Here is a 22,136-nt window from a genome sequence, read left to right as displayed (position 1 = left end):
CTGAGATCATGGACCACGACCCAGATCCACGATTCCAGAACCTTAATTCCTCCCTCCCCCATCCCAAATCCCTGCAGGCCCCAGAATGTGGGATGCTAGAACTCCATCTCAGGCCACTGGATCCCAGAATATTGGGGCCCAGAGACCTGGAGCCAGGATTTTGGCTAGAGACTCTGGAATGTCAAAACTATGATCTGAGAAGCCCCCATCTCAGCACCCTAATCAGAGCACTCCAGTCAAACAAGTGACCCTCCTTTAAACTAGGGATCAGTGCTCTGAACTCTAAAGCCCAAATCAGGAAGCCCATGATCTGCATTTCCCCATCCCCATTACAAGATCCCCAAATTCCCTACCAGAGATTCTGGACTCCAACTTCCCATACTAGGATTTCCAATTACAGACCCTCTTCTACATCCAAACCGGAACCCAGATCCCCCTAACTCTGGACCTTCAAAATAAGAGATCCCCAGTTCATGGCTGTGGCCTCCAAAATTCAAATCAGAAATCTGGAGATTCCAGCTAGGGAGCTCCTAATCCCTACCCACCACACTCACCCTTTACCAAGAAATTTTCCGTAAACCACACAGACTCGTGATTTGGGGGACTCAAATTGGTATGCCCATCCTGTCCCAACCAGAGACCTCAACCTACTTGAATACCACGATCTCCATCACCTTTTTAACTATGAAGGTTAAGACCCCTAATCAACACCGCCCCCCCAACAATGCAGCCAAGACTTGAGACCCAACTCTTCTTAACCAGAATTCTTGTAGCCTTAATGCTTGACACCACCCCAGTAAGAACCCTGGAGTTTGAGACAACCTTCACCCTGCCTGCCCCCCCATCCCAACCTCTAGTGCCCCCACCCCACTCGCCCCGCCCCCAGCCTCCTGGAGGATTCAGGAACCTGAGACCGGCAGAGCTCCAACAAGCTTTTCCTCCCATCCCCCGTCCCATGGCTCCAGGGCTTGACCGCCCTCTGCCCGCTCCTATTCCAGTCCTCTCACCTCGGAAACAATCATCAAAAACCCTGTCGCCCTGACTGCCTTAGTCCCAGGTAGCTGACCTCAACTCCCCCCCAAATGGCTCCTCGGACTCCCAGCTGGGACCTTGCCCACCGCCACCCTTCTGACTTCCCCACTGGAGGTCCCCGCCTTCCTTGCTTGACTCCTCCTCACGGTAATGGCCCGCCCAGATCTCCTCATTCTCCTCCAGCCTCCAGCCCTTCCTCCTTTGGGACCCCCCCCCCACCCTCGCCCCAGCCCAGGCCTGGAGCCTCTTTCTCCTCCTTTATCCCAGCCTTTCCTCGGTACAGGCTTTTGGTTCCCCGGGGTCCCATTCTCCGAGCCGCAAGTCCAAACTCCACCTCCCTTCAATCTCTCGGGAGACGTACTCTCTCTTTCTGGGGACCCCTTAGACTCACAGCCTGCCCTTACCGGGCCCGGGCCCTCCCCCCTCATCCAGGACCGCCTCCCTCAAGGACCTGGCCTGCACCCTCCCCGGTGCCCACGGTCTCCAAGACTCGCACATTAAGAGTACAGTTGCCCCACTCTGGGACCCTCGAACCCCGTCCTCCCGGATTCCTTAGGCCCAAATGTCCCTCCATTCCCCCACTGCCCCCCGAACTCAGGTGTCAGACCGCCAGAATCTCACCCCCGGAGCCACTCAGCCCCTTTTAGCCCCAACCCCCGGCTCCCAGCCACCTCAAGAGGAACCAAACCCCTCCACCCCCTTCCAGGACCCTCCCCTCGCGCTCACCTCGCTCAGGGCTGGGCGGACGCTCCGGGCCGCGGGCCCCGCAGCCGCATGACCGGCCCCGAGGCTTCCCCCGGCCGCCGCCGCCGCCGCCGCCACCGGGGTCGCCGGTGCCCGCGCCCCCCGCCCCCGCCCCTGAGCCCGGCGTCCCGGCCCCCTCCCGGCCTCCCACCCCCCACCCCCCGCGCCCGCGGCCTCACTCGGCGGAAGACGCCGGGAGCTGGGACCGGCGGCCGCTCATTGGCTACTGCGGAGGAGGGGAGGGGCAGGGGAGGGGGGTGGGAAGGATGCAGGGAGGGAGGGAGATGGGCCTTGAGAATGGGGGAGGCAGGGAGCGAGAGAGAATAGAAACAGAGGCAGAGAGCCCGAGAGGGGCAGGGGCACACAGAGCGGCAGAGAGACCGAGCAGAGGATCCAGAGTCACACCGAGACCTCGAGGCTGTGAAATACTGAGACTCGCAGGTCTGGAGATTGCAGGAGGCACAGAGATGGCCTAAAAGAGACAGAGAGAGAAATGGAGAGGCAGAGATCGGATCTAGGAACCCCCCCTCTTCCTCCAGGCTCAGAGATTCTGGGGTCCTGGAAGTGGAGAGGTCACAGTGACAGAGCGAGACAGATAGACCGTCAAAGGCCTTTGGTCAGAGAGATGCTGAGACCCAGAGACCTTGAAGTAGGGGGAGGCAGAGAGAGAGAGGGAGAGAGAAGAGACCCCGAGAAGGAGAGACAGCAGGGACAATCCTGGGGGTGCCCTGATGAAGACTGGGGCTCTGGTCAGGCGTGGTGTGGAGCGTGGGATCTGGGCGGCTGGAGGAGGCGGGAAGGGGCGTCCGGGGCCGGGGTCCCCTGAGCAGCAAGCGGGCGCAGAGCGGAGCCGGGTCCTGCAGCCGCCGCGGAGCCGGGAGCCGGGCCAGCACCCCCCCCCCCCCGCCGTGATGTCAGCGGGGCCACTCTTAAAGGGGCAGGCCGCCCGCCGAGGGTCGGAGCAGGGGCTGGGGGCCGCGGGCACCGGCTGGCGGTACCGCGGCGGTGCTGAGAGAGATAGGAGGAGCCCCAGCATCCAACTGGACCCAGTGCCGGAAACCCAAGAGCCTGCAGGGACGAGGAGACGCAGGGGCTCCCTGAGGGAGCCTGCGAAGCTTTGGGGCGCAGTCCCCTCCAAATACACAGACGGAGGCACACCATTCCACTGGCCTGTCCCGGCCCAGGGACTACACTTCCCATCAGCCCTGGCGGTGGGGGCCGCACTTGGGGGGGAAGGGTCCGCCGCAGTATCTGCTGGGAAGTGTAGTCTATCTGAACTGTGCGCTCCACGCCCCTCACTCGCAAGTGGGTCAAGGGAAAGAGGCCCGTAGGGTGCGTTTGCCTGCCTCAAGTCGCTGATTCTTAAGCTCACAGGTTTCTCTGTCTTGGCGTCTCTCAATAACAGGCTTGCCTTTCATCCTCCCCCTTAGGACTTCCCAGCGGCCCGGTCTCAGCGTGTCGGTGTGTGTGTTTGTGAGCTTGATCGCTGTGGGAGGATATGTGCGTGCTTGGGTGTCTGTGCCTGGGATCTCTAGCTGACAGGCTCAGTGGTCTGCGCCAACCCCGCTGCCTCTCCCTGCACGTGTCCACTTAGGTCCTCTCCGTGGCTCGCTCTCTCTACCTCTCTCTCTGTTTCTGCCTCTCTCTCTGCTTTCTCTGGGTCCCTGCTCTTTGCTCCCATGCTGTGGGTATCATCTCTCACTTTACGGCTCTCCGCGTTTTCCCTCTCTTTCTGCAGCCCGCTCCTCAGCCTCTGTCTCTGTCTCTCCGTTTGCTTCTACGGACAGTCGTTGCCCCACCTCCACGCCCCCTTCATTCTCCAAGCTTAGAAGGAAACATCCAAACGCTTCAGCATCAGCATCCCAAATTTATTCTCCAGCAGCTGCGGCCGGGTGCGAGAGGACTGGGGGTGGGGGGAGTCCCCGAGAGTGGCAGGCACTGGGGTGGGGGCCGAGTTCCGAGCAGGACTGGAGGGGCCATGCAGTGGTGGGTTTAGGGTGGGGAAGTCTAGGAGGAAAGCTGGCTGAGACCAGTTGGGGGGAAGAATCCTCCATACATCCCAGGGATCCCCAGAGCGTAGAAGAGGGTCCACTGGAGCACGGGGGCACAGCCTCCCACTGACTCCAGGATGGAGTGGAGGTAGGTGGGGCCTCGGAGGGGGGGGTTGTCCTGGTATCTGAGTCTGGAACAGCCCACCCCATGAGACTATTTCCCGGGGGGGGCGGGGGAGTGTAAAAAAAAAAAAAAAGGCATAGATTCTAAGATGGAGTCTAGAACTCCCTGGAGTTGGGATGGTGTTGGTGGTTCTGTAACTTGGTGGAGCAGAGTCCAGAACACTGAGGCGCGTCAGAATCTAGGGCTCAGCGCAGCAGAATCTAGAACACGGTAAGACTCTAGAGATTGTATGGAGTGTAGAATGCCAGGAACAATTGGGCGAGGCATCTAGAACCCTGGACGGGGGTGGGGGTGGGGGTGGGCAGAGGCCTGAATGCTTGGGAGCAAGATCTAGAACTGGAAAGGGGGTGGTGAAGTGGGGGCCGGGGGGTGGATGGCTAAGGCTGGCGCGGCGGAGGGAGCCATGGGGACACCTAGTGGCGGCAGGTGAGATTACATGACTGGCACAGGTGCTGGGCTGATGGGGCTGCGGGCATCCGGGTGCACGAAATCCGGGTTGACATAGGTGAAGCCTTGGAAATCGGCTTGGTCGATACTGGCTAGAACTAGGCGGTCTGGAGGGGTCAACGCTGGCGCTGCCCGCGTGAAGAACTTGTCGAAGTTCTCGCCGCTGCGGCCACACTGTGGGAGACACCGGCAGGGAAACATGAAGTCTTGGAGCTCAGGGGTATCCCACCCTCTAGCGGCCAAGGTTTGGTTCCCAGAAGGTGACTGACCGGGCGGGGTCTGAATGGAGGCGCGATCTCTAGTCGTTCGAGCCGTTCCCAGTCGATCCAGCGGAAAAAGCCGTGAGCTCGGATGGTGGGTTCTCCATCTGGCCCCGAGCCCAGGCGCTTTGCTGGGTGCTTGGTTAGGAACTGCAGGAAACACAGAGAGAGGCGGACAGACAGACAGAGTCCCAGACAGGGAGGCCCAGAGAACGACAGGGAGAGAGGAAGACAAGGAAGGAGGAACAGAGAGACAAGCAAAAAGATCCAGAAAGAGCAGAATTGGGGGGTGGGGGTGGGGAGACAGACATGGGGGGAGGGAGGGGAAAGAAGAAAGGGAGAGACAAAGAGGAAGAGGGGGAATAAATGAGATGGGGTGGATGAAACCCAGACTCAGAGACCCAGGGACAGACAAAGAAAGAAGCAAAATCAGGGTGTGAAGGTATGAGGGACCAAGAAACCCAGAAAGAGAGGAAACGGAAAAGGAAAGAATCCCAGATGGGGGTGGAGGGAGAGAGGGAAAGTGACGGCGGGGGGGGGGGGAGATTTAAGACCCAGAGAAAAGGGGGAATCGAGATCCAGAGAGAGGGGGAGACTCATTGGGGAGGACAGAGACCCAGAGAATTTAGGAGACCGCAGGGGCAGGGGTGGGGGAGGCAGAGGCCCAGAAAGAGAGGAGGATGGAGACCCAGGAGGCAAACGCCCAGAGAGAGGGATGAAGATCCAATAGGAGGGCAGAGACTCAGAGAAAGGGAAGACAGAGACCCAGAAGAAGAAGAGGAGAGAGACCAGAAAGAGAAGATGAGAGATCCAGTGTGTGTGTGTGTGTGTGTATGAAGGGGAGGGGAGTGAGACGGTAACAGAAACCCAGAGAGAGGAGGACAAAGATGCAGAAGGTGGGCAGAGATTCCCAAAGGACACAGAAAAAAAGGTAGCAGCACAGAAAGCCCCATCATACACAGAGGGAGGTAGAGGGTTGAGACAGAAGCCCAGAGGGAGATGGTCAGAGAGCCATGGAGACGCGAGCTAGAAGCAGCAGGGTGCTAACATCTGTTGAGCAGCTGCTCTAGGCCAGGCTCGTTCTCCTGCTTTAACTCCATAATCCCAGAGGGGGAGAGGGAAGCTCCCATAGTTTTGGTGACTTGCCCGAGATCCCACAGGAAGAAAAATGGCAGGAGATAGGTTCACCTGACCCACCCAGTTCCGGAGAGGCAGGCCCTGGCCTTCCAGCACTGCCTGCCATGAGCTGGGGAGAGGGGGTAGCAGAGGAGGACTGGAGAGAGGCCATCCTTGGGCTGCAGGTGGCAGCAGGGCAGTACATTATTGTTCTCACAAAATCTCTGTATTATATAAACTTTTTCAGCAGATGGGAGTAAAGAGACTTGAGGAGTGGGAGCGTGGGCAGCCCTGGATGGCGGCAGTGGGCCATGTGGGTTGTGGGTATGAAGAACCTGGGAGTCAGGGGACTCTCACCCCCTTGCAGATGGCCACAGCTTCCCGGGAAAGCGACTTGGGGTAGGTGACAGTTTGTTCCATGATGGCCTGAAACAGCTCCTCCTCGTCCTCCCCATCAAAGGGGGGCTAAGGAAGTAGAGGGGATAAAGAGTCAGAGACGTGACAAACGACCTGGCCCCACCTTCCACACCCTCACTGCCCACCATGAACACCGCCCACCCCTGGGCCCCCAAATTCCTAGGGAAAATTTTGACCAAATTGCCAAAGCTGTATCTTTCTCACTCTCAGACTCTCTTGTTTTCTATCTCAGATGCTTCAGCTCTCTGCACCTCTTTGCTGTTCTGTCTCTCTTTATCTGCTATGTAAATCAGCAGGGTGTTAATTAGGCAACGTGTCATTTAAATAGAAGAGTGAAAAACTGCAGGAAAAGCTGTAAAAGCTCTCTCCTGGTTAGATGAGTGGCCTCCAGTCTTCTGAGATTAGGAAAAGCAGTACCCAGGCAAAGATTTGTAATGTGGGGGTCTAAGGAGTCTGTTTATATTATTGCTGGGATCTATGAATTTGGGTGGGAAAAAACATACATCTTTATTTTTTAAAATCTAAAACTGAAATTCAGCACTCACGGCAAGTATAAATGTAGGAAACAAACCCAAACAGTCGTAATTTTGACTTTATCACAAATGGAAATCGCAGATGTTTTCTTATCACATAACAGTTGCAGATATCTCAAAAAAAAAATCAGTCATCTCTACTTCAAAATTACTAGTAGACCTTCCTATTTACTTCCTATTCCTGTGAGATATGTCTATTTAATTCATTAGTGGGAAATCACATATAGGTCCATATTCTACGAGGGTGGGTCAAAAATTACCCGCACTCCAGTTATATTAAAACTTCTGTGAATTCTACAGCCAGAGTGAGGATAATTTTTGACTCACCCTCGTAATATGTTTGGACAACCGTACACATTTAAGTTAAATTTATTTAGTTGATTAAATTAGACTCAATTAAATCTTTAACATTTTGATGACCATATTTCAATATGATTGACTTCTTTTGTAATGCTATTATCTTATTTCTTGCGTTTAAAAACATTGTTCTGAGAAGGGGTTCTGTGGCAAAGAACCCCTAGCCTGTGGAAGATAATGCTTCAGGACCACGGAGAGCGCCCTCCTAGCTGGCCGACCTTCCCCACAGCTTAGCACATACCTCACTAGCCTATAGACAGACATCCCTTCCTGACCTGCTCCTCCTGAGATAATGGCCATGTAACAGGGGGCACCCCACCTGTGTTGCCTTTAGCCAAACCAGCCTCTCCCCAGCTTCACGTACCTGTCCCGCCAACATCTCATACAGCAGAACCCCAAAGGACCACCAGTCCACAGACTTCCCATAGGGCTGGTAGGCAATGATCTAGCAGGGGAGGGAGGAGGGCAAGGAATTATGATTTGTGATTCAAGAAACCCATGGCCCCTCTAGCTTCGCAGCCTGGGAATCCTACCCACTTTAAATATTTTCAGCACAAACTTTTCCAACTCAGAACACTTTGGCTCCATCCTTTGGAAAATTTGGGAAACAAACTCTACCTACTTAGAATATTCCTTTGGTCTCAAGTATAAAGACTATCTAGAGACCAAGCCACAAGTTCCACCCATCCAGAATACCTAGGTAACTGGACTCTCTCCTTACAATATCAGGTGCGCAGGGCAGAATTTCAGAGACCAGAGAGTTAAATCTGGACACATATCAGATTCTTTAGGGGACTGTTTAAAGAGAGGTGTTCCCAGCCCTGAAGAATTCCAGCCACAATAGGCCAGAGTCAGAGGCAGGAAGATGCATGCATTTTTCAAAATCTCTCCAAGTGATTCTGATCACCAGTTATGTTTTGAAACCACTGGCATTGCTTACTTGGGCACTAGCACAGAATCACCAGGAAAGATCAAGGATGGCACCAGCATCAAGTGAGAAAAGTCAGGATGTGCTCTCAGTCTACTTATACCCCAGTCAGATCATCAGCTTTACCCGCCCCCGCCCCCAACAAAGTCAGAGCATCCTCTGCCCACTTGAAATATTCAGGGGACAGCCTCCACATGCCTAATGTTCTGGGGGATGGGCCCCACCCACTCAGAGTACACTGGAAATCATCTCCACCTTCTTAGAGCAGTCCAGTAACAAGCCGTGTTCTCCTAGAATCCTTAGAGCTGGCCCTGCTCTTTCAGAACATTCACCCACAGGTCCCGCCCACTTTGCCTATTTAGAGACCCAGCTCCGCCCACTTACAACGCTCCGCACGAGCCGCTGCGTTGCTGGCTGTTAGAACACCCACGACTCGTGGAAAGACCCCAGGGTCAAGTCCCCATACTCTGGATACTGGACAACCAGTCACACCTACTCAGCGAACTTGGAGACGCCGAGAGCAGCACAGGCAGGATTACCTCGGGGGCTATGTAGTCTGGGGTCCCACAGAAGGTGCGGGTTGTGCTCCCCGGGAAGACGTTCTCCTTACACATGCCAAAGTCAGTGATTTTGATGTGTCCTTCAGCATCCAGCATCACGTTGTCCAATTTCAGGTCCCTGGGGGGGGGGGGGGGGGGGCGGGGGCGGGGGCGGAGTGGGTGGGAATTGCAGGACGGGTAGGATTCAACAGGCTGGAGGCGTAAGTTCAAATCCCCTCCCTTCTAGGGGTCTGATTCCCTCCACTGAAAGGCCAGGGACTGCTCACCGGTAGATGATGCCCTGATTGTGAAGAAAGAAGAGGCCGATGGCGATTTCTGCCGCGTAGAACCTGGAGGTGGGGGTGTGGAGTCAGAAGGCCAGAGGCTGCGCCTCACTCCCTTCCACCTTCCCCACCCCCCTCTCTCGGCCAAGACTCACGCTGCATGGGGCTCCTTAAACTTGCCCAGCTGCTGAATGTGGTACATCAAGTCGCCCCCGGTGACATACTCCATCACAAAATACAGGCGATCCTGGGGAGGAGTGGATGGGGCTTAGAGGCCAGGACACGCCCAGCAGGGGGTAGGACACGTCCCTTCCTGCCCACGCGAGACAAAGGCTCCGGATCCACCCCATCAGAAATCCAGAGCAACCGTCTATGCCCACCAGAAGGCCTGGAAGATTCTGAACCGGCCAGCTCAGAATCTCCGCCCACCCCATCCCCTGTTACTCCGACCTGTCAGGGGTTCCGGTCCTCCCTTCTCGGAATTTAAGTTTGAGGCCCACCGTGTGCTTGAAATCCCAGGGATACTGAAACCTCCTTCCACATCACTCACACGCATGTGCAATCCTGGCCACCTGCTAGGAACCTAAGCTGTTCGGGCCTCACTTACAAATGATACTAATTTTTTATTTATTTTATTTTTTATTGGTTTTGGTCGTGCCACGCCTAGCCGCTTGCGGGATCTTAGTTCCCAGACCAGGGATGAACCCGAGCCCCCTGCAGTTGAAGCGTGGAGTCCTAACCACTGGACTGCCAGGAAAGTCCCGATTACTAATTAAAAAAAAAAAAAATCCAGGAAGATGGCTTCGCCCACTCAGAGCTCTTGGAAGTAGAGTCACACCCTGTCTCACCCCTGACAGTTTTGACTCCTTGTACCGTTCTACAGTCTTCGGGAAACACCCTGAACTCAGAATCCAATCAGAGCCCAGTTGTAGGCATGCTCAGAAGACATGCTCCACGCACTCTTTTACTCCAGAAGCCGTTACTCAAAAAAACACCCACTCAAGACCTGGGGTGTTCAGGCCACGCCCACTCAGGATCCTAGTCTTCTGGCCACGCCCTCCAGGGCACCTGCATTCTGGTCACACCCAATCAGAGTTCACGGGGGTTCTTCCGTCTCGTGCAAAACCTCAGAATCTCAAAGCAAATGCTTAATCCATCCGCTGGGGATGAGGCAGAGGCCCTGAGCCGGCCTCTGCCCCCTCCTTTCTTACCGGGGTCTGGAAGGTGGAGTGAAGCTGGGTGAGAAAGTGGGGTCGGCCTCCGGGGCCTCGGCCCCCAAGGGCCAACACGCGTTTCTCCACCAGGGTGCAGTCCACGTCGTCATCCTGGACAATCACGTCTTTCTTCAGGATCTTGATGGCATACAGCTCGTCGGAGCCCCTGCGCTCAGCCAGCATCACCTAGGGACAGAGGATGGAAAGGCCCAGTCCACACTGGGAACCCACAGGTGGAGGTCCCTACCCCTTCCTTTCAAGGACACAAAGAAATGCCGGTCCTCCCTCTCCCTCTCAGGGGACCGGATGCCCAGACTTTGCCAACCACTCCCTCAGGGAAAGGATCCACGTGTTTATGTCTCTCCTCTCCAGGAACTCAAGAGGCCCCGTCAAAGCATCTTTGGGGACCCAGCAGCCTCGTGTTCCTCCCCAACTACTTCATCTCTAAGAACCAGAACCCCCCTCCCCAACATCCTCCCCTTCCCCCAGAGTCCCAGGAATCCAACCTTCCCAAAACTGCCTTTTCCTAAAACCATGAGGAAGCTGAAGTCGGAGATGTGCAGTCGTCCAGGGCTCGCCCCGAAGAAACAGCGTTTGGAGTCGGTGGGACTAGGGGATGGGGAGGGGATGGGAGAGGAAGAGGGACCCATCCGCACCCTCTGTGAGAAAAGGGAGAGATCCAGAGCTAGTCAGACCCCAGAAGGGGATAAGGAGGTGCCCCTTAGAGAGACAGCACCCAAGAACAAAAGGGATGGGGAGAGATGGAGAGATGGAGAGAGAAAAAAAGTTGTCTCCACTCTCCTCTTTGGCTTAAGAACTCCCTCTGATTCCCCACAGCCTGGAGGGTTTATTAGTCAACTAGCACTTAGATAGCTTACTATATGCCATTGATCCAGGTGTCACCCACTCTACACACCACCCCCTCCCATTTTAGAGAAGATGGCACAGAGACATTAAGTAACTTGCCCGAAGTCACATGGCAGGTAAAAAGCAGAGCCAGAAATCAAAGTCCATTAAAGCCAGAGACTGTGTCTCCTTCCTTTTTGTTTCTCCACCATCACCCAACACATGACTTGGGTCTCAGCAAGAGGGTGTTGAGTGGATGAAGGTCTCAGAAGATGAGGGCTGAATTCGTGTCCTGCTCTTCTATGTTCAGAGCACACCCAGAATCTGAACAGGTTTACCACCATTGTCCCCCTGGGCCCAGCCACTGGCAACTCCCCTCTGGACCTTCACAATAGCCTTCTTCCTCCTTCCACCATCGGTTCTCCATACAGAGGCAGTCATCTTATCCAAACTGAAATCACCTCCAATGCCCTTCCATTTCGCTTGGTTTAAGAGCCAAAATCCTTCCAATAAATGATGAGACTACCTCCACCCCCTCCCTCTCTGATTCTGTCTCCTACTTCTTCCCACCTTCACCCCTCCCTCTGCTCCAGCCTCACTGCCGGTCCACTCCCACCTCAGTGCCTTTGCACAGATCTTCCCTCCACCTGGAAGGCTCTCCACTATCCTCGCAGCTCACTATTTCACCTCCTTTAGGTCTCTGCCCACCGGTCACTTTCTCAGTGAACCCCTCTCTGCTTATTGCCATTAAAATCTCAAAAAAACAGCACTCCCTGCTCTCTTTAGTATTTATTTTTCTCCATAATCACACATCACCTTCTAACATAGGATCATTTGCTCCTTTATTTCGTTTAATGCCTTCCTGCAAGTGTAAGCCCCATGAGGGCAGGAGGTTTTTTTGTTCTCTCCGTCTCTCTCTCTTCTTGTTTTCTTCTATATCCCCACTGATTAGAACCATGCCTTGCACACAGAGGGCCCAACAAAATGTTTTTTGAAAGAATAAATGAGAGAGAGAGACAGAGAGCGCAGAAGCATTCCTTCTTTGGCCTGGAAATCTGGTCTCCTTCTCCTTTGCCTGGGGAATCCTGCACTTCCTCTCTAGGAACTTTTCTCTCTCTGATTCTCAGGTCCGGCCAGAGGCTTAGGACTCCGTAGTGCCTGAGGCCATCTCCATGATCCATCACATTCCTTCTCTATCTGTAACTTTCTCCTATATGGAAAGAGAAGCTCCCCAGGGAATGGCCTGATTCTACTCCCAGAATAGGGCTGGGTTTATGTAAAACCTCAGGAAATATGTGTTCAGTAAGTGAAAAAAAAAAAAAAAACCAATGGAGGAGAGAAGCCCACAGTGACAAACAGAGAGAAACACTCAAGGACCAATTCAGGTGTCACCTCCTTAGGGAAGTCCTCCTTGACCACCTCCACGCCATCCCACCCCCTTCCCCCAGGCTAGAGTTAGTGCCTCCTCAGTTCCCTGGACTACCTCTAATTTAGTTTCTTCAGTTCCCTGGGCTACCTCTAATTTAGCACATCATCCTGGAATCCGAGTATCTGTGACTGTGTCCCTACCTTGGGGAGTTGCCTGGGGGTCAGATTCACCTCTGGAGAGCGCTGATTCCTCAGCGAGCACAAGACCTGCTGCCAAGTATGTGCTCAACCCATGCGTGTGGAAAGGAAGACAGACATCAGAGGAGCAAGAGGTGGGGGGACAGACACAGACCACGGGAATGAAACCTTCTCCGTTCCAGGCCTCCAACTCCACTCACCTCGTACAGTTCCAGCGGGTAGTTACAGGCCTGGGGGAGAAGAAAGCCAGAGTCAGAGCCCCCGGAGAGGTAGGAGATTGCCCTAAAGCAGACCCCCAAGCAATGGGGAAGGATAGGAACTCTAATTCCCAGCAGTGCCCTAGAAGAGCAGAAAGAACTCCAGGGTATTCTGGGAGTTTTAGTCCCAGGGTCAGGGGGCACGCAGTGATGGAGTTTGGGAAGGGCCAGCGCTGAACTGTGGGAGGCCGGGCTGGGCTCCTTGTGGGGGATGCTGGGGTCTGGGTACCTCAAACTTCTGGAGGAGGCTGCAGTTGTCAGCATCAGCCACTGGCACATTGTAATACTCGCCCTCCTCCTGGTTCAGTAACTTGTACCTGACACACAGACGGAGACCAGAGCGGGGCAGGAGTAGGGGAGACGGCGTGGGGCGGGAGAGGCAGAGACATCAGAAGAGGGGAAGAGACAGAGAGACAGAGATGGAGAGAGAAAGAGTGAGAAAAGGAGAGAGGGACAGCGGGAAGGAAGCACAGGGAGGCAGAGAAGATGGTGTCTTAGAGGAGAGAGACCGCACGAAGATGGAGATGCCGAAGCCGAGGCCCCGCCCCGCCCCGCCCCTCACCAGCCGTCCACCGGCGCCTTGAGCAGCTCCGAGACGCCAAAGGACATGGCACCCATGAAGTCGTTGCGGGAAGTCCGGTCCCAGTCCCACACCTCCACGCTGAGCCGGCGCTCCACGTCCCCTGGCTTCAGGTTGCTGCGGGAAGGGAGGGGAGAAGTGAGGGGCCCAGCTCTTGGCTCCCTCACCTCCCCATGCTTGGGAGAAGCAGGCAGACCCAGTGGGCTGGGGCCTGTTTCCTGCTCTTTAAAGTGTTTTCCCACCCCTGGTCCTCCCGAAGAGGGTCGCTCTCCCTGTCTAGGCCCTAAGTAAGCCTAGACAGCTCTCTCAGTCTCCCTCCCTCTCTGGTCCTTCCCCATCCTTGTTTCCTGGCCTTTCCAGGTCTCTCCTATTCTAAGTGCCCCTCTCCTCTCTCCGTATGTCTTTCTGTCCTTTGGCTTCTCTTTCTCTCCTTGCCACCCACCCAACAACATTCCTTCTGTGTCCCTCTTTGGGTTTATGTCTCTTCTTCTGAGTCTCGGGGTCTATCTCTCTCTCTGATCGCTGTCTCACTCTACAGTGGTGGGCTTTGATGGAGATTAAATACACAGATGTCTGTCTGTCTCTCACTTTCTCTATCTCCACCCCTCTCCCTCAATCTCTTCATCTTCTTCTGCCACTACCTTCTTCTGCCCTTTTGGGGGCTCCTTCTATCCTAACACCTGCTCTCTGGGGTCTTGTGGGCCAACAGGACCCTCAGATCATTCTCTGTCAGTCATCACAGCCTCCCCTGCACCCGAGGCTCACAACACAAAGGTCTCGTTCCACACAGGGTTTAGAGTGGCTTTCACGGTCCGGGTCTTCTGTTTTGTCAAATTCCGGGGGTCTGGGATGAGCTTCAGTTTCACATAGGGATCAGACAGACCATTGGGGTCCATTGGGATGAGGTTACGGGCCTCGCCAACTGAGGGGGGAGGTGAAGAAGGGTAGATGGGGTTAGAGATTCAGGAAGAGGCCCCCGAGCCTTCCCCCGGCCAGCAATCAAGAATTCCAACCTCTCAGTGGCCTCTCTCATGACCCAGGTGTTTTTGATCTTTTACTTCTCCAGTACCCAGAAGACAGCGCATGAAGTCCTTTCCCCAGCCCGTGACCCAGAAATCAAACCCAAAGCTCCTGCCTCCATCAGGACCCAGGAGTCAGGACCCTGGCCACATCACCGGTAGTAAACCCGAACCTCCCACGGAACCAACTCTTCTCTCGTTCCCCTCAGCCCCAACCCCAGGACCTTGATGCCTCGAACATCCATAAGAGGCGGGGAAAGTGGCCAGAGGCACGGCTGGAGAAGGGGCCTCGAGCTAGAAGGAGCGCGGCAGGTCGGTGCTGAACCTTTGCAGGCGGGGTCAGGAATGTGGGCGTGACCTCCGCGAGGGGCGTGGCTTCCTGGGTCTTTGGGGGTGGGCGGCTCAGGTGAATTCAATCGGTCCCTCACGCACAGATAAAGGGGCGGGGCCAGGCGAGGGGGCGGGGTCTCACCCGTGACGTGGATCTCATCCGAAGTGGGAGCCCGGATTTCCAGCTGCAGGCGCCCGCGGCGCTCCGTGTGGTCCACGCCGCACAGAGAGGGCACGCTGCGCACACAGCGCCGGTGCACGTTCATCTCGCAGCCTGGGGGGACAGAACTGGGGGTAGTACTTCAGTTCCCGCCCTTAACCCCAGACTCCATTCCCTAGCGTTTACCCGAAACCCAGACGCTGCGCTTTTGCAGGGGCCCCGGAAGCGCCAAGTTGTGGCAGACGCGGCAAGCATGACTCACAGGAGCACTTCATGCCCTGGTGCACCAGCCCGTAAAGGAGGGAGCCACAGTGGTCGCAGAAGGTGGGGCTGCTGTAGCTGTGCAGACGGAACTTGTGCTTGTTGCGGGGATCCTGATGGCAGGGAGGAGTCGGTCAGAAGGGGTCTGGAGGGTGTCCTAAAAGAGCATCCCTCTGAACTCTTTCTCTTCCACCTTGCTCTCCCAGTCTTCCTGCTGCTCCGCCTCACTCATTCACTCTACAACATTAATTGAGCACCTACTGTGTGCCAGGCACTGCTCTTGGTGCCAGGAGCCAGCCATGAGCAAACCAAATAAAAACTCCTGTCCATGAGGACTTTACTTTCTAGTGGAGGGAGACAGAAAATTAACACGATAAATAAGAGATATAGTATGACTGAAGGTAATAGGTGCTCTGGATAAAAATGAAGTAGGGAAGGGGATTGTGAAACAGTAATTGTGAAGTAGAGTGATCAGGGAAGGTTGCACTAACAAGGTGGCATTTCAAAAAAACCTGAAGAAAGTGGAGGCTTCCAAAGTCCCATAGTCTCTACCCCTCAACCTTCCACAAGCTGTTCTCCGAGGACTTGTGGGCCACTATGAACCCCAGATCATTCATTGTCAGCCTCTGTCAATGTCTATCTGCTGATGATCTGCCTTCGCTGAGCCCCTTGTGGGATGGAGAATGTGACCTCTCAGTTTTAGGGACCCAGGTATCCTAACGAAAGATTAAGTGTAAACCACACAGCAGGGTTTGGCATGTTTACTGTGTTCCATAGTGTTACTGAGGTCATTACTGCCATGGTTATTATTAGTGATTTTATTGCAGTCCGCACATAGCCCTGGGTTTAATCAAGAGCTGGGCCATTTCCCAGCTGCGTGATTTCAGACAAGTCAGTGCCCAGTTTGGAGCCTCAGCGTCCTCCTCTGCCCCGTGGAAATCAACTTTCTACGTCTTGAAGCAAGGCTAACTGTCAAGTCCAATGAAGCATGAATATGACACAAGTAAAAGCATTCCTCCTTTCACCCTGAGCAATGTCTGAGTGGTAAGTAACTGGATAGTTGCCTTTTTCTAAGAATGTATTGCAAGAGTTATCCTAGGGCAAAAATTCTCAATATACTTGGGCTTTTATTTATTTTGCAGTTTAGTAGGGATTCTATTTTGAATTATACTTGGGCGGGGGGAGGGTGTTGGCAGTTGCATGTGCTGGACCTCTAAAGATCTTCAGCTGATCCTCGCTCAAAGGGTTCCTACCGCATGCAATGAGACGCGGTGGGTGAAAACTCTCAGCAGGGGACCTGACATAGAAGCTGTTGTGATTATCCTCAAGGTGAAAGTAGCTATTAAAAAGGAGACAGTACCTGGCCTCTGATTCGAAAGATTAGGGTCCAAGTTTTGACTCTGCCCGCTACCCAGCTGTGTGGCCTCCCCCCACACCACCCTTTTTAGAGACTCAGGTTTCCTCCCTCTAAAATGGGACCATGAGCCCTTCCTGAAAGGGTTCTTGTGAAGACTGAAGGCAATCATGCTTGTCAAGCCCTGAACACTTCTTAAGCCCTTGATCTGGGTTGCTGACGACAAGATTAAAAGTTTAGTGCTTCACAAAGAAAAGGAAAGCCAGCGTGATAGAGAGGAAAGACCTCATCCTCTGTTTCCTCATCGGTCATAGTAATTAATTTTACAATGATAATAATTAATAGTTTGCGTCTTGCCATGTACCAGGTGTTGTCCCAAGTATCTGACTCATTTAGTCCTTAAAACAGTCCTATAAGATGAGGGTTATCACCCCCAGTTTACAGAGGAGGAACTCCAGAGGCGCAGAGAGGTGAGTTAACTTTCGGAAGGTCACAGGACCAATACGTAGTGGAGGTGAGATTCAAGCCCAGGTGGACGCTGGCCCAGGAGCCTCTGTCAGATGCGGACAGGAACAATACCCAACCTTATAAGCTGTTAAGCAGATTCAATCCTATACTATATACAAGATACCTCATGAGTGCATGCAGTGAGCCCTGGATAAATCAGATGTAGCGTTTGTTGGTGGTGGAGGCGAGTAGGCGAGGCAGCCAATCAAAACACATATAGGTGCTGGCAGACAGTGGTGCTCAATATATGTTCTTGGAAGTCACATCCTCTATGTACATTTCAATTTTCTTGACCTGACAAGCTGGCAAAACGCATCATGGACTTCCGTGGTGCGCGCGCTCTCTCTCTCATTTTCTCATTCCGCCTCTTTCTCCATCTGCTAATCATAAAACCATCTCCAGCCCTGTGTCACATCCTGGGCTCTCATCCTGCCTGACTTCACTGAACTGTCAAAACAAGCCTGGGGGCGTCTAGATTGATGCTGTCCCACACGGTAGCCCTCTTGCAGGTGGCTATTTAAATGGAAATCAACGAAAAAACAACAAGGTCCTACTGTAGAGCCAAGGGAACTAGATTCAATATCCTGTGATAAATCATAATGGAAAAGAGTATAAAAAAAGAACGTATATACGTATATAACCGAGTCACTTTGCTGTACAGCAGAGATTGGCACATTGTAAATCAACTATCCTTCAATTAAAAAAAATTAAATTGAAATCAACTCCAGTTAAATGGGATTTACATTTCCGTCCCTTGGCAGCTAGCTATGGCGGCTGGCAGCTGGAAGGTGAAGACACAGAACGCTTCCATCGTTGTGGAAAGTTCTACTGGTCAACACTAGATGGTCAGCCCCACTTTATAGACGGGGAAACTGAAGCTCAGAGAGAAGAGCCCCATGGCCAGACAGAAAGTGAAGGGGGCATCGGGGTGGGTGTGCAGGGTAGACAGTTCTTGTAAGCCCCTGATGCTGGAGGGGGAGGCGAGGGAGAGGACAGTTGTGTGTATCCGTGTGAGCGTACACGGGGAATCGGTACCTGCATATATGTGCGTGTGTGTGCACACATGGGGAGGGTGTCTGTAAATGGACATATGTGTGTGCGTGTGTAGGACAGCATCTCTCTGAGCTTCCGTCTCTCAGCACCTCCTAAGCAGTTCTCCATATCTACCATTTTCTAATCCAGTTTCCCTTTCTGGGTGTGCACTCCCCATCTCGCTGAGTTTCTCTGTCTCTGTCTCTCCCAGTCTTTCTGGGTCCCCTTTCCCTTCCTCCAGTGTCACCGTCTCTGTTCCACTGCTGTCACTCTCTCTCCCCCAATCTCTCTGTCTGGGTCTCTATATTTTTTTTGCATCTCTGGGTTCTCTCTCTGTCTTATCTTGGGATCTCAGTGCTTGCATCAATTTCTCTCTCTCTCTCTCTGTCCGTCAGCTCTCTATTTTCTAATTCTCTTGGCTCCTGGATCACAGCCCACCTCCTCCAGTGCCGAGGTTCCCTCACCCCTGCCTCCTCTTTGTCCCCCACCTGGGGCCCCAGCCTGTCTCAGTCCCCTCTCATTCCCCCTTTCCAGGCCAAGGGCAGGGAATCTGGGCCAGACTAGCTCTCCCTATCTCTCCAGCCCCCCTCCCCTCCCAGCCTTATAAATAGCAGGAGAAATTGGGACGGACGCCGAGGGGGTGAGGGCGGGGGCGCGGCCCGAGGAGGAAGAACCAGGTGTCCGGGCACTCACGTCTGTCTGGGGGCCCTTCCCAGCGCCTGGACACTCGAAGGTCACAAATTCGTGGCATCGTCGATGAACCACAAAACTGCAGACTGCAAGTGAGAATCACAGAGACACAGAGACAAGAGAGAGACCCCAATGGACAGAAAATCAGAAAGAGAGGAGACCCAGACAGAAAGACAACCCGGATCGAAGGATCCCCATAGAGTTCAATACAGAGAAAATCAAAGAGCCCTTGATATGCAGAGAGACAGAGACAGAGACACTGGGAGACAGAAATTCAAAAGGTGACCCAAAGAAAGAAACACAGATGCTGAGAATCACAGAAACAGGGAGAGAACAGAGAGCCCAATGCACACCCGCAGCCAAAGGGAAACAGAGGGACAGAGACAGAGGGACAGAGAGACAAGGAGAGAAAAAGAGAGAAAGCTAGAAAGAGACGGAGACAGAGAGAGCAAACAGGATCCCGTGGACACAGACCCACAGACAGAGACAAGAAAGCCAGGAGAGAGGTGGGCAGACTAGAAGAGAGGCACCACAGAGAGAGGTTCTCCAACAGAACCAAGAGCATCAACTTGGGCACAAGTGAGTCTGGGGGTGCCGCTGCCGGCCCGCCCCCCTCCCTGACTCACTCTGCTCTTAGCAGTAGCAGCTGGTGCTTTAGGACTCGCTCCCCCTCTCCCGGCCCCCACAACTGCCGGCCCCACCCGTCCCCCACCCGCCCATCGGTGACCCCGCCCGGCCCAGGACGGGTAGTGTTGTCATGGCAATGGCAGTCTGGGGTGGGGGGGGGCTCTGACTTTGCATCTCCAGCCCCCCCTCCTTTCATCTCCCCTTTTCCAAATCTCCCTGTTCCCATGGCAACAGATTCTCCAAATATCTGTCCCCACCTGGAGCCGGCCGAGGGAGGGGCCCCCAGCACCACCTCCGCAGTGGCCCCGCCGTCAGAGCTCCCTCCCCACTGCAGGCTGTGTCTCTGCCACACCCCCCGCCCTGGGCTCCCCCGTGCCTCTCTGGGGACCAGAGAACACGTGTGTCAAGCAGCCTAGGCTGTGGGGCCCCAGCCTCCACCCACCCTCCTGAGGGTCCCGGGAGTCCAGGTCCCCAGCCCTTACCTTGGCATTGCAGGCCCTGTTTTCCAATCCCCCTGTAAGAGTCAAGGATCTGAGGTCAGCGCAGAAAAGGGTACCTGGACCCCTCACCTCTGCCTGTCACAGGAGGCCTGCGTCCTCCCATCCTCCTCCCGCAGGACCCAGGAGTCTGAGCCCCAGCTGCCTCTTCTTTCCAGAACCCAGAAATTCTGGCCCCCCAGTCTCCCTTCTGTCAGACTCAGGAGCCCAGGCCCACAGCCCCTCCTCCCTCTGACCCCAGGAGTCCAGGCCCCCAGCCCCTCCTACCCTAGGGCCAGGAGCCAGGGCTGCAGCCCCCTCCTTCCTCACCACTCTGGGGTCTGCTGCGCCAGGGGTCTTTATCCCTAGTCTCCTCATCCCTCAGGGCCCCAGCCCCTTCCCTCACCATATGAAGTCAGTGCAGTGGCTGCAGAAGGTTGGCTGCTTGAAGAAGCGAGCGGTGAACTTGTGGCTCTTGACTTCGTGGACCACCTTCTGCCTCAGAGCCCCCTTTCTGCAAAACAGGGGCCGGGGTCCCCCCTCTGAATCGCCTCCGCCGGGGCCCAGGCCTGCCATGGCCCCAGGAACGTAGCAGGAACCAGGATCCTGCCTTTCTGGGGAAACAGGTGGAAGGGCAAGGAGCCGGAGGCTCGGGAGAGCCAAAGAGCCAGCGGGAAATTCCGAGGTGGGGAGGAGAGGGGCGAGGCACCTCCTGGAGCGGAGCGCGCAGGGCAGGGAGCGGCACCTTGGAGCGCGCCGGCTCCGCCAGGGGGAGCGGGCGAGTGGGGCGGAGAGCCGAGGGCAAGGGCGGAGGAGCCGGAGGCACGGGCGGCGGCGGTGGTGGGAGCTCCAGCTCAGGCACCTGCTGAAATGTGGGAGCCCCGGGTGGGGGGAGGCGTTGCCATGACGACCGAGGGGCGGGGTTTCGGCTTAAAGGCATCCCCCCTCCTTGAGACTAGGGACAAATGCCCTCCCCCACCAACACACACACACGTGCGCACACCCACTCCGGGGGCTGGCTGAAGGGAGGGGGCATCCTCCACGCCGTGCCCTGCCCCCTCCCCAATCTGTCGCCCGGCCCCGGCTTCCTCCCCCACCGGGGTGCCTGGGTGAGTCCTGTTAGCCCACTGCAACTCCACTCGGATCTCTGATTGGCTGTGTCACTCTGTTTCACTGCACAAACTTTGTATTAGTGCTGGGATCCACTGGTGAGCAGGGAGGCTTGGTGTCTCACTTTTTCTTGATGCCACCCGCGTCTTGATATCTCTCTCTGGGCTTCTGCGAATTCGTACGTCTAGGTCTCCCTCTGGGAGCGTCCTATTCCCTGGGCGCTCTGTTCCTGGCGCCCTCCGTTTCTCTGGGTGGGTCTGGGTTCCTTTCCTTGTCTCTGAGAATTTCTGTTCTTATTTCTCTGTTTTCTCCGCTGCGTGTCTCCATTTATGTCTGTCACTCATCCTGTGACACCCCCCCCCCCCCCAGGTCTTGGTGTGTGTCTCTCTCACTCCATGTCTGTCTCACTGTGAATCAGTCTCCCTCTGTCCCTCCCCGTCTCATAAATTCTTGCACTTCTGTCTGCCTGAATCTAGTCCTCTTCCCTGCCTCTCTCCGTCTCTCTGGCTCTGGCTCGAGGATCTCTGCCTCTCCCTCCCTCCGCGTCTCTTCTTTGAGAGGCAATCTCTGTCTCTCTCCCTGTCTCACTCGCCTTCTGTACCTCTCCGTGCCTGTCCCTCTCTCACACCCACTCTCGGGCTCTGTCAATCTCTCTCTCTACGGCTGGGGGGTCTCTCTCTGAATGTTTAGGTTGATCTCTCTCCTCCTCCTCCCCTCGCCAGCTCTATCTTGGTCCCTTCCTCACCCACTCTGTTTGTCGCTCTGGCTCTGAGAATCCCTCTCGTCTCTGGGGGGTCTCTCCCTCCCTCCACGTCTCTCGGGGATTCAGTGTCTGTCTCCCCCTGGCTCTGGAACACTGTGCATCTCTGTCCAGGGGTTGGGAGGGTCTCTGCGAACGTTGGCCGGGTCAGCTTTCCTCCTGTCTCTGCCCTCCGTCGCCCCACCTGTGTCTCTGCCTCCCTCTGGTCTCGCTCCGTCCCTCCCGCAGCTGCGAAGCGCTTCCTAGTCCCGGCTCCGGGAGAAATCCGCTCTGTTGCCAAGGGCAACCACACCCGGGGCCGCGGGGTGCAATGTATGCTGGGACTTGTAGTCTTGGGCCTGCCAATCGGTTGTTCTCGCGGCGCGGCCGAGAACTCTCTCTCCCGGCATGCCCCACGAAGCGGGGCGGGGCGCTGCGGCTGAGCCTGGGGACTCGGGCCGCCCAGCACACCTTCGCTGGGACTTCTGGGGGTAGGCGTCCAGCTTGTGGAAGCCGAAGGGGAGGTTAGAGAATCC

The 22,136-nt window shown here is 55.2% G+C and overlaps 1 protein-coding gene across 2 annotated transcripts; it reads right to left on the bottom strand.

Annotated features, from left to right (window-relative positions):
• Positions 1-3,694: 3,694 nt before the first annotated feature.
• Positions 3,695-21,804, bottom strand: PRKCG (protein kinase C gamma). Of its 2 annotated transcripts, XM_057711310.1 has the most exons (19): positions 20,986-21,804; positions 20,158-20,365; positions 19,758-19,789; positions 18,652-18,734; positions 15,067-15,178; positions 14,787-14,918; positions 14,061-14,217; positions 13,278-13,412; positions 12,945-13,032; positions 12,659-12,688; positions 10,553-10,705; positions 10,044-10,232; positions 8,988-9,079; positions 8,836-8,898; positions 8,549-8,687; positions 7,446-7,526; positions 6,132-6,239; positions 4,668-4,808; positions 3,695-4,572 (listed from the first exon to the last, which is right to left on the bottom strand). In XM_057711310.1, the coding sequence occupies exons 2-19, from the start codon at positions 20,325-20,327 to the stop codon at positions 4,384-4,386; spliced, it is 2,094 nt and encodes a 697-aa protein (XP_057567293.1). In that variant the 5' UTR covers positions 20,328-20,365; positions 20,986-21,804; the 3' UTR covers positions 3,695-4,383. The 2 variants fall into 2 exon arrangements, with proteins under 2 accessions (XP_057567293.1, XP_057567294.1); XM_057711311.1 differs by lacking the exon at positions 20,986-21,804 and having other exon boundaries at positions 20,158-20,571.
• Positions 21,805-22,136: the final 332 nt, after the last annotated feature.

This window comes from Hippopotamus amphibius, chromosome 16 (genome assembly GCF_030028045.1).
Source record: "Hippopotamus amphibius kiboko isolate mHipAmp2 chromosome 16, mHipAmp2.hap2, whole genome shotgun sequence".
NCBI classification, from domain to species: Eukaryota; Metazoa; Chordata; class Mammalia; order Artiodactyla; family Hippopotamidae; genus Hippopotamus; species Hippopotamus amphibius.
The sequence above is the reverse complement of the archived record's forward strand: the minus strand, read 5'-3'. Positions and strand labels throughout refer to the sequence as shown.

Bases quoted from the DNA above. Each gene is read 5' to 3' on its own strand.
- PRKCG (XM_057711310.1), bottom strand. From the start codon at position 20,327: ATGGCAGGCCTGGGCCCCGGCGGAGGCGATTCAGAGGGGGGACCCCGG. The intron at 13,413-14,060 runs GTGAGCCTCGGG...CCCTTCCCGCAG, and splicing joins TGGAACGAGACCTTTGTGTT to CAACCTGAAGCCAGGGGACG. The intron at 13,033-13,277 runs GTGAGGGGCGGG...TCTGTGTGTCAG, and splicing joins AAGGCGCCGGTGGACGGCTG to GTACAAGTTACTGAACCAGG.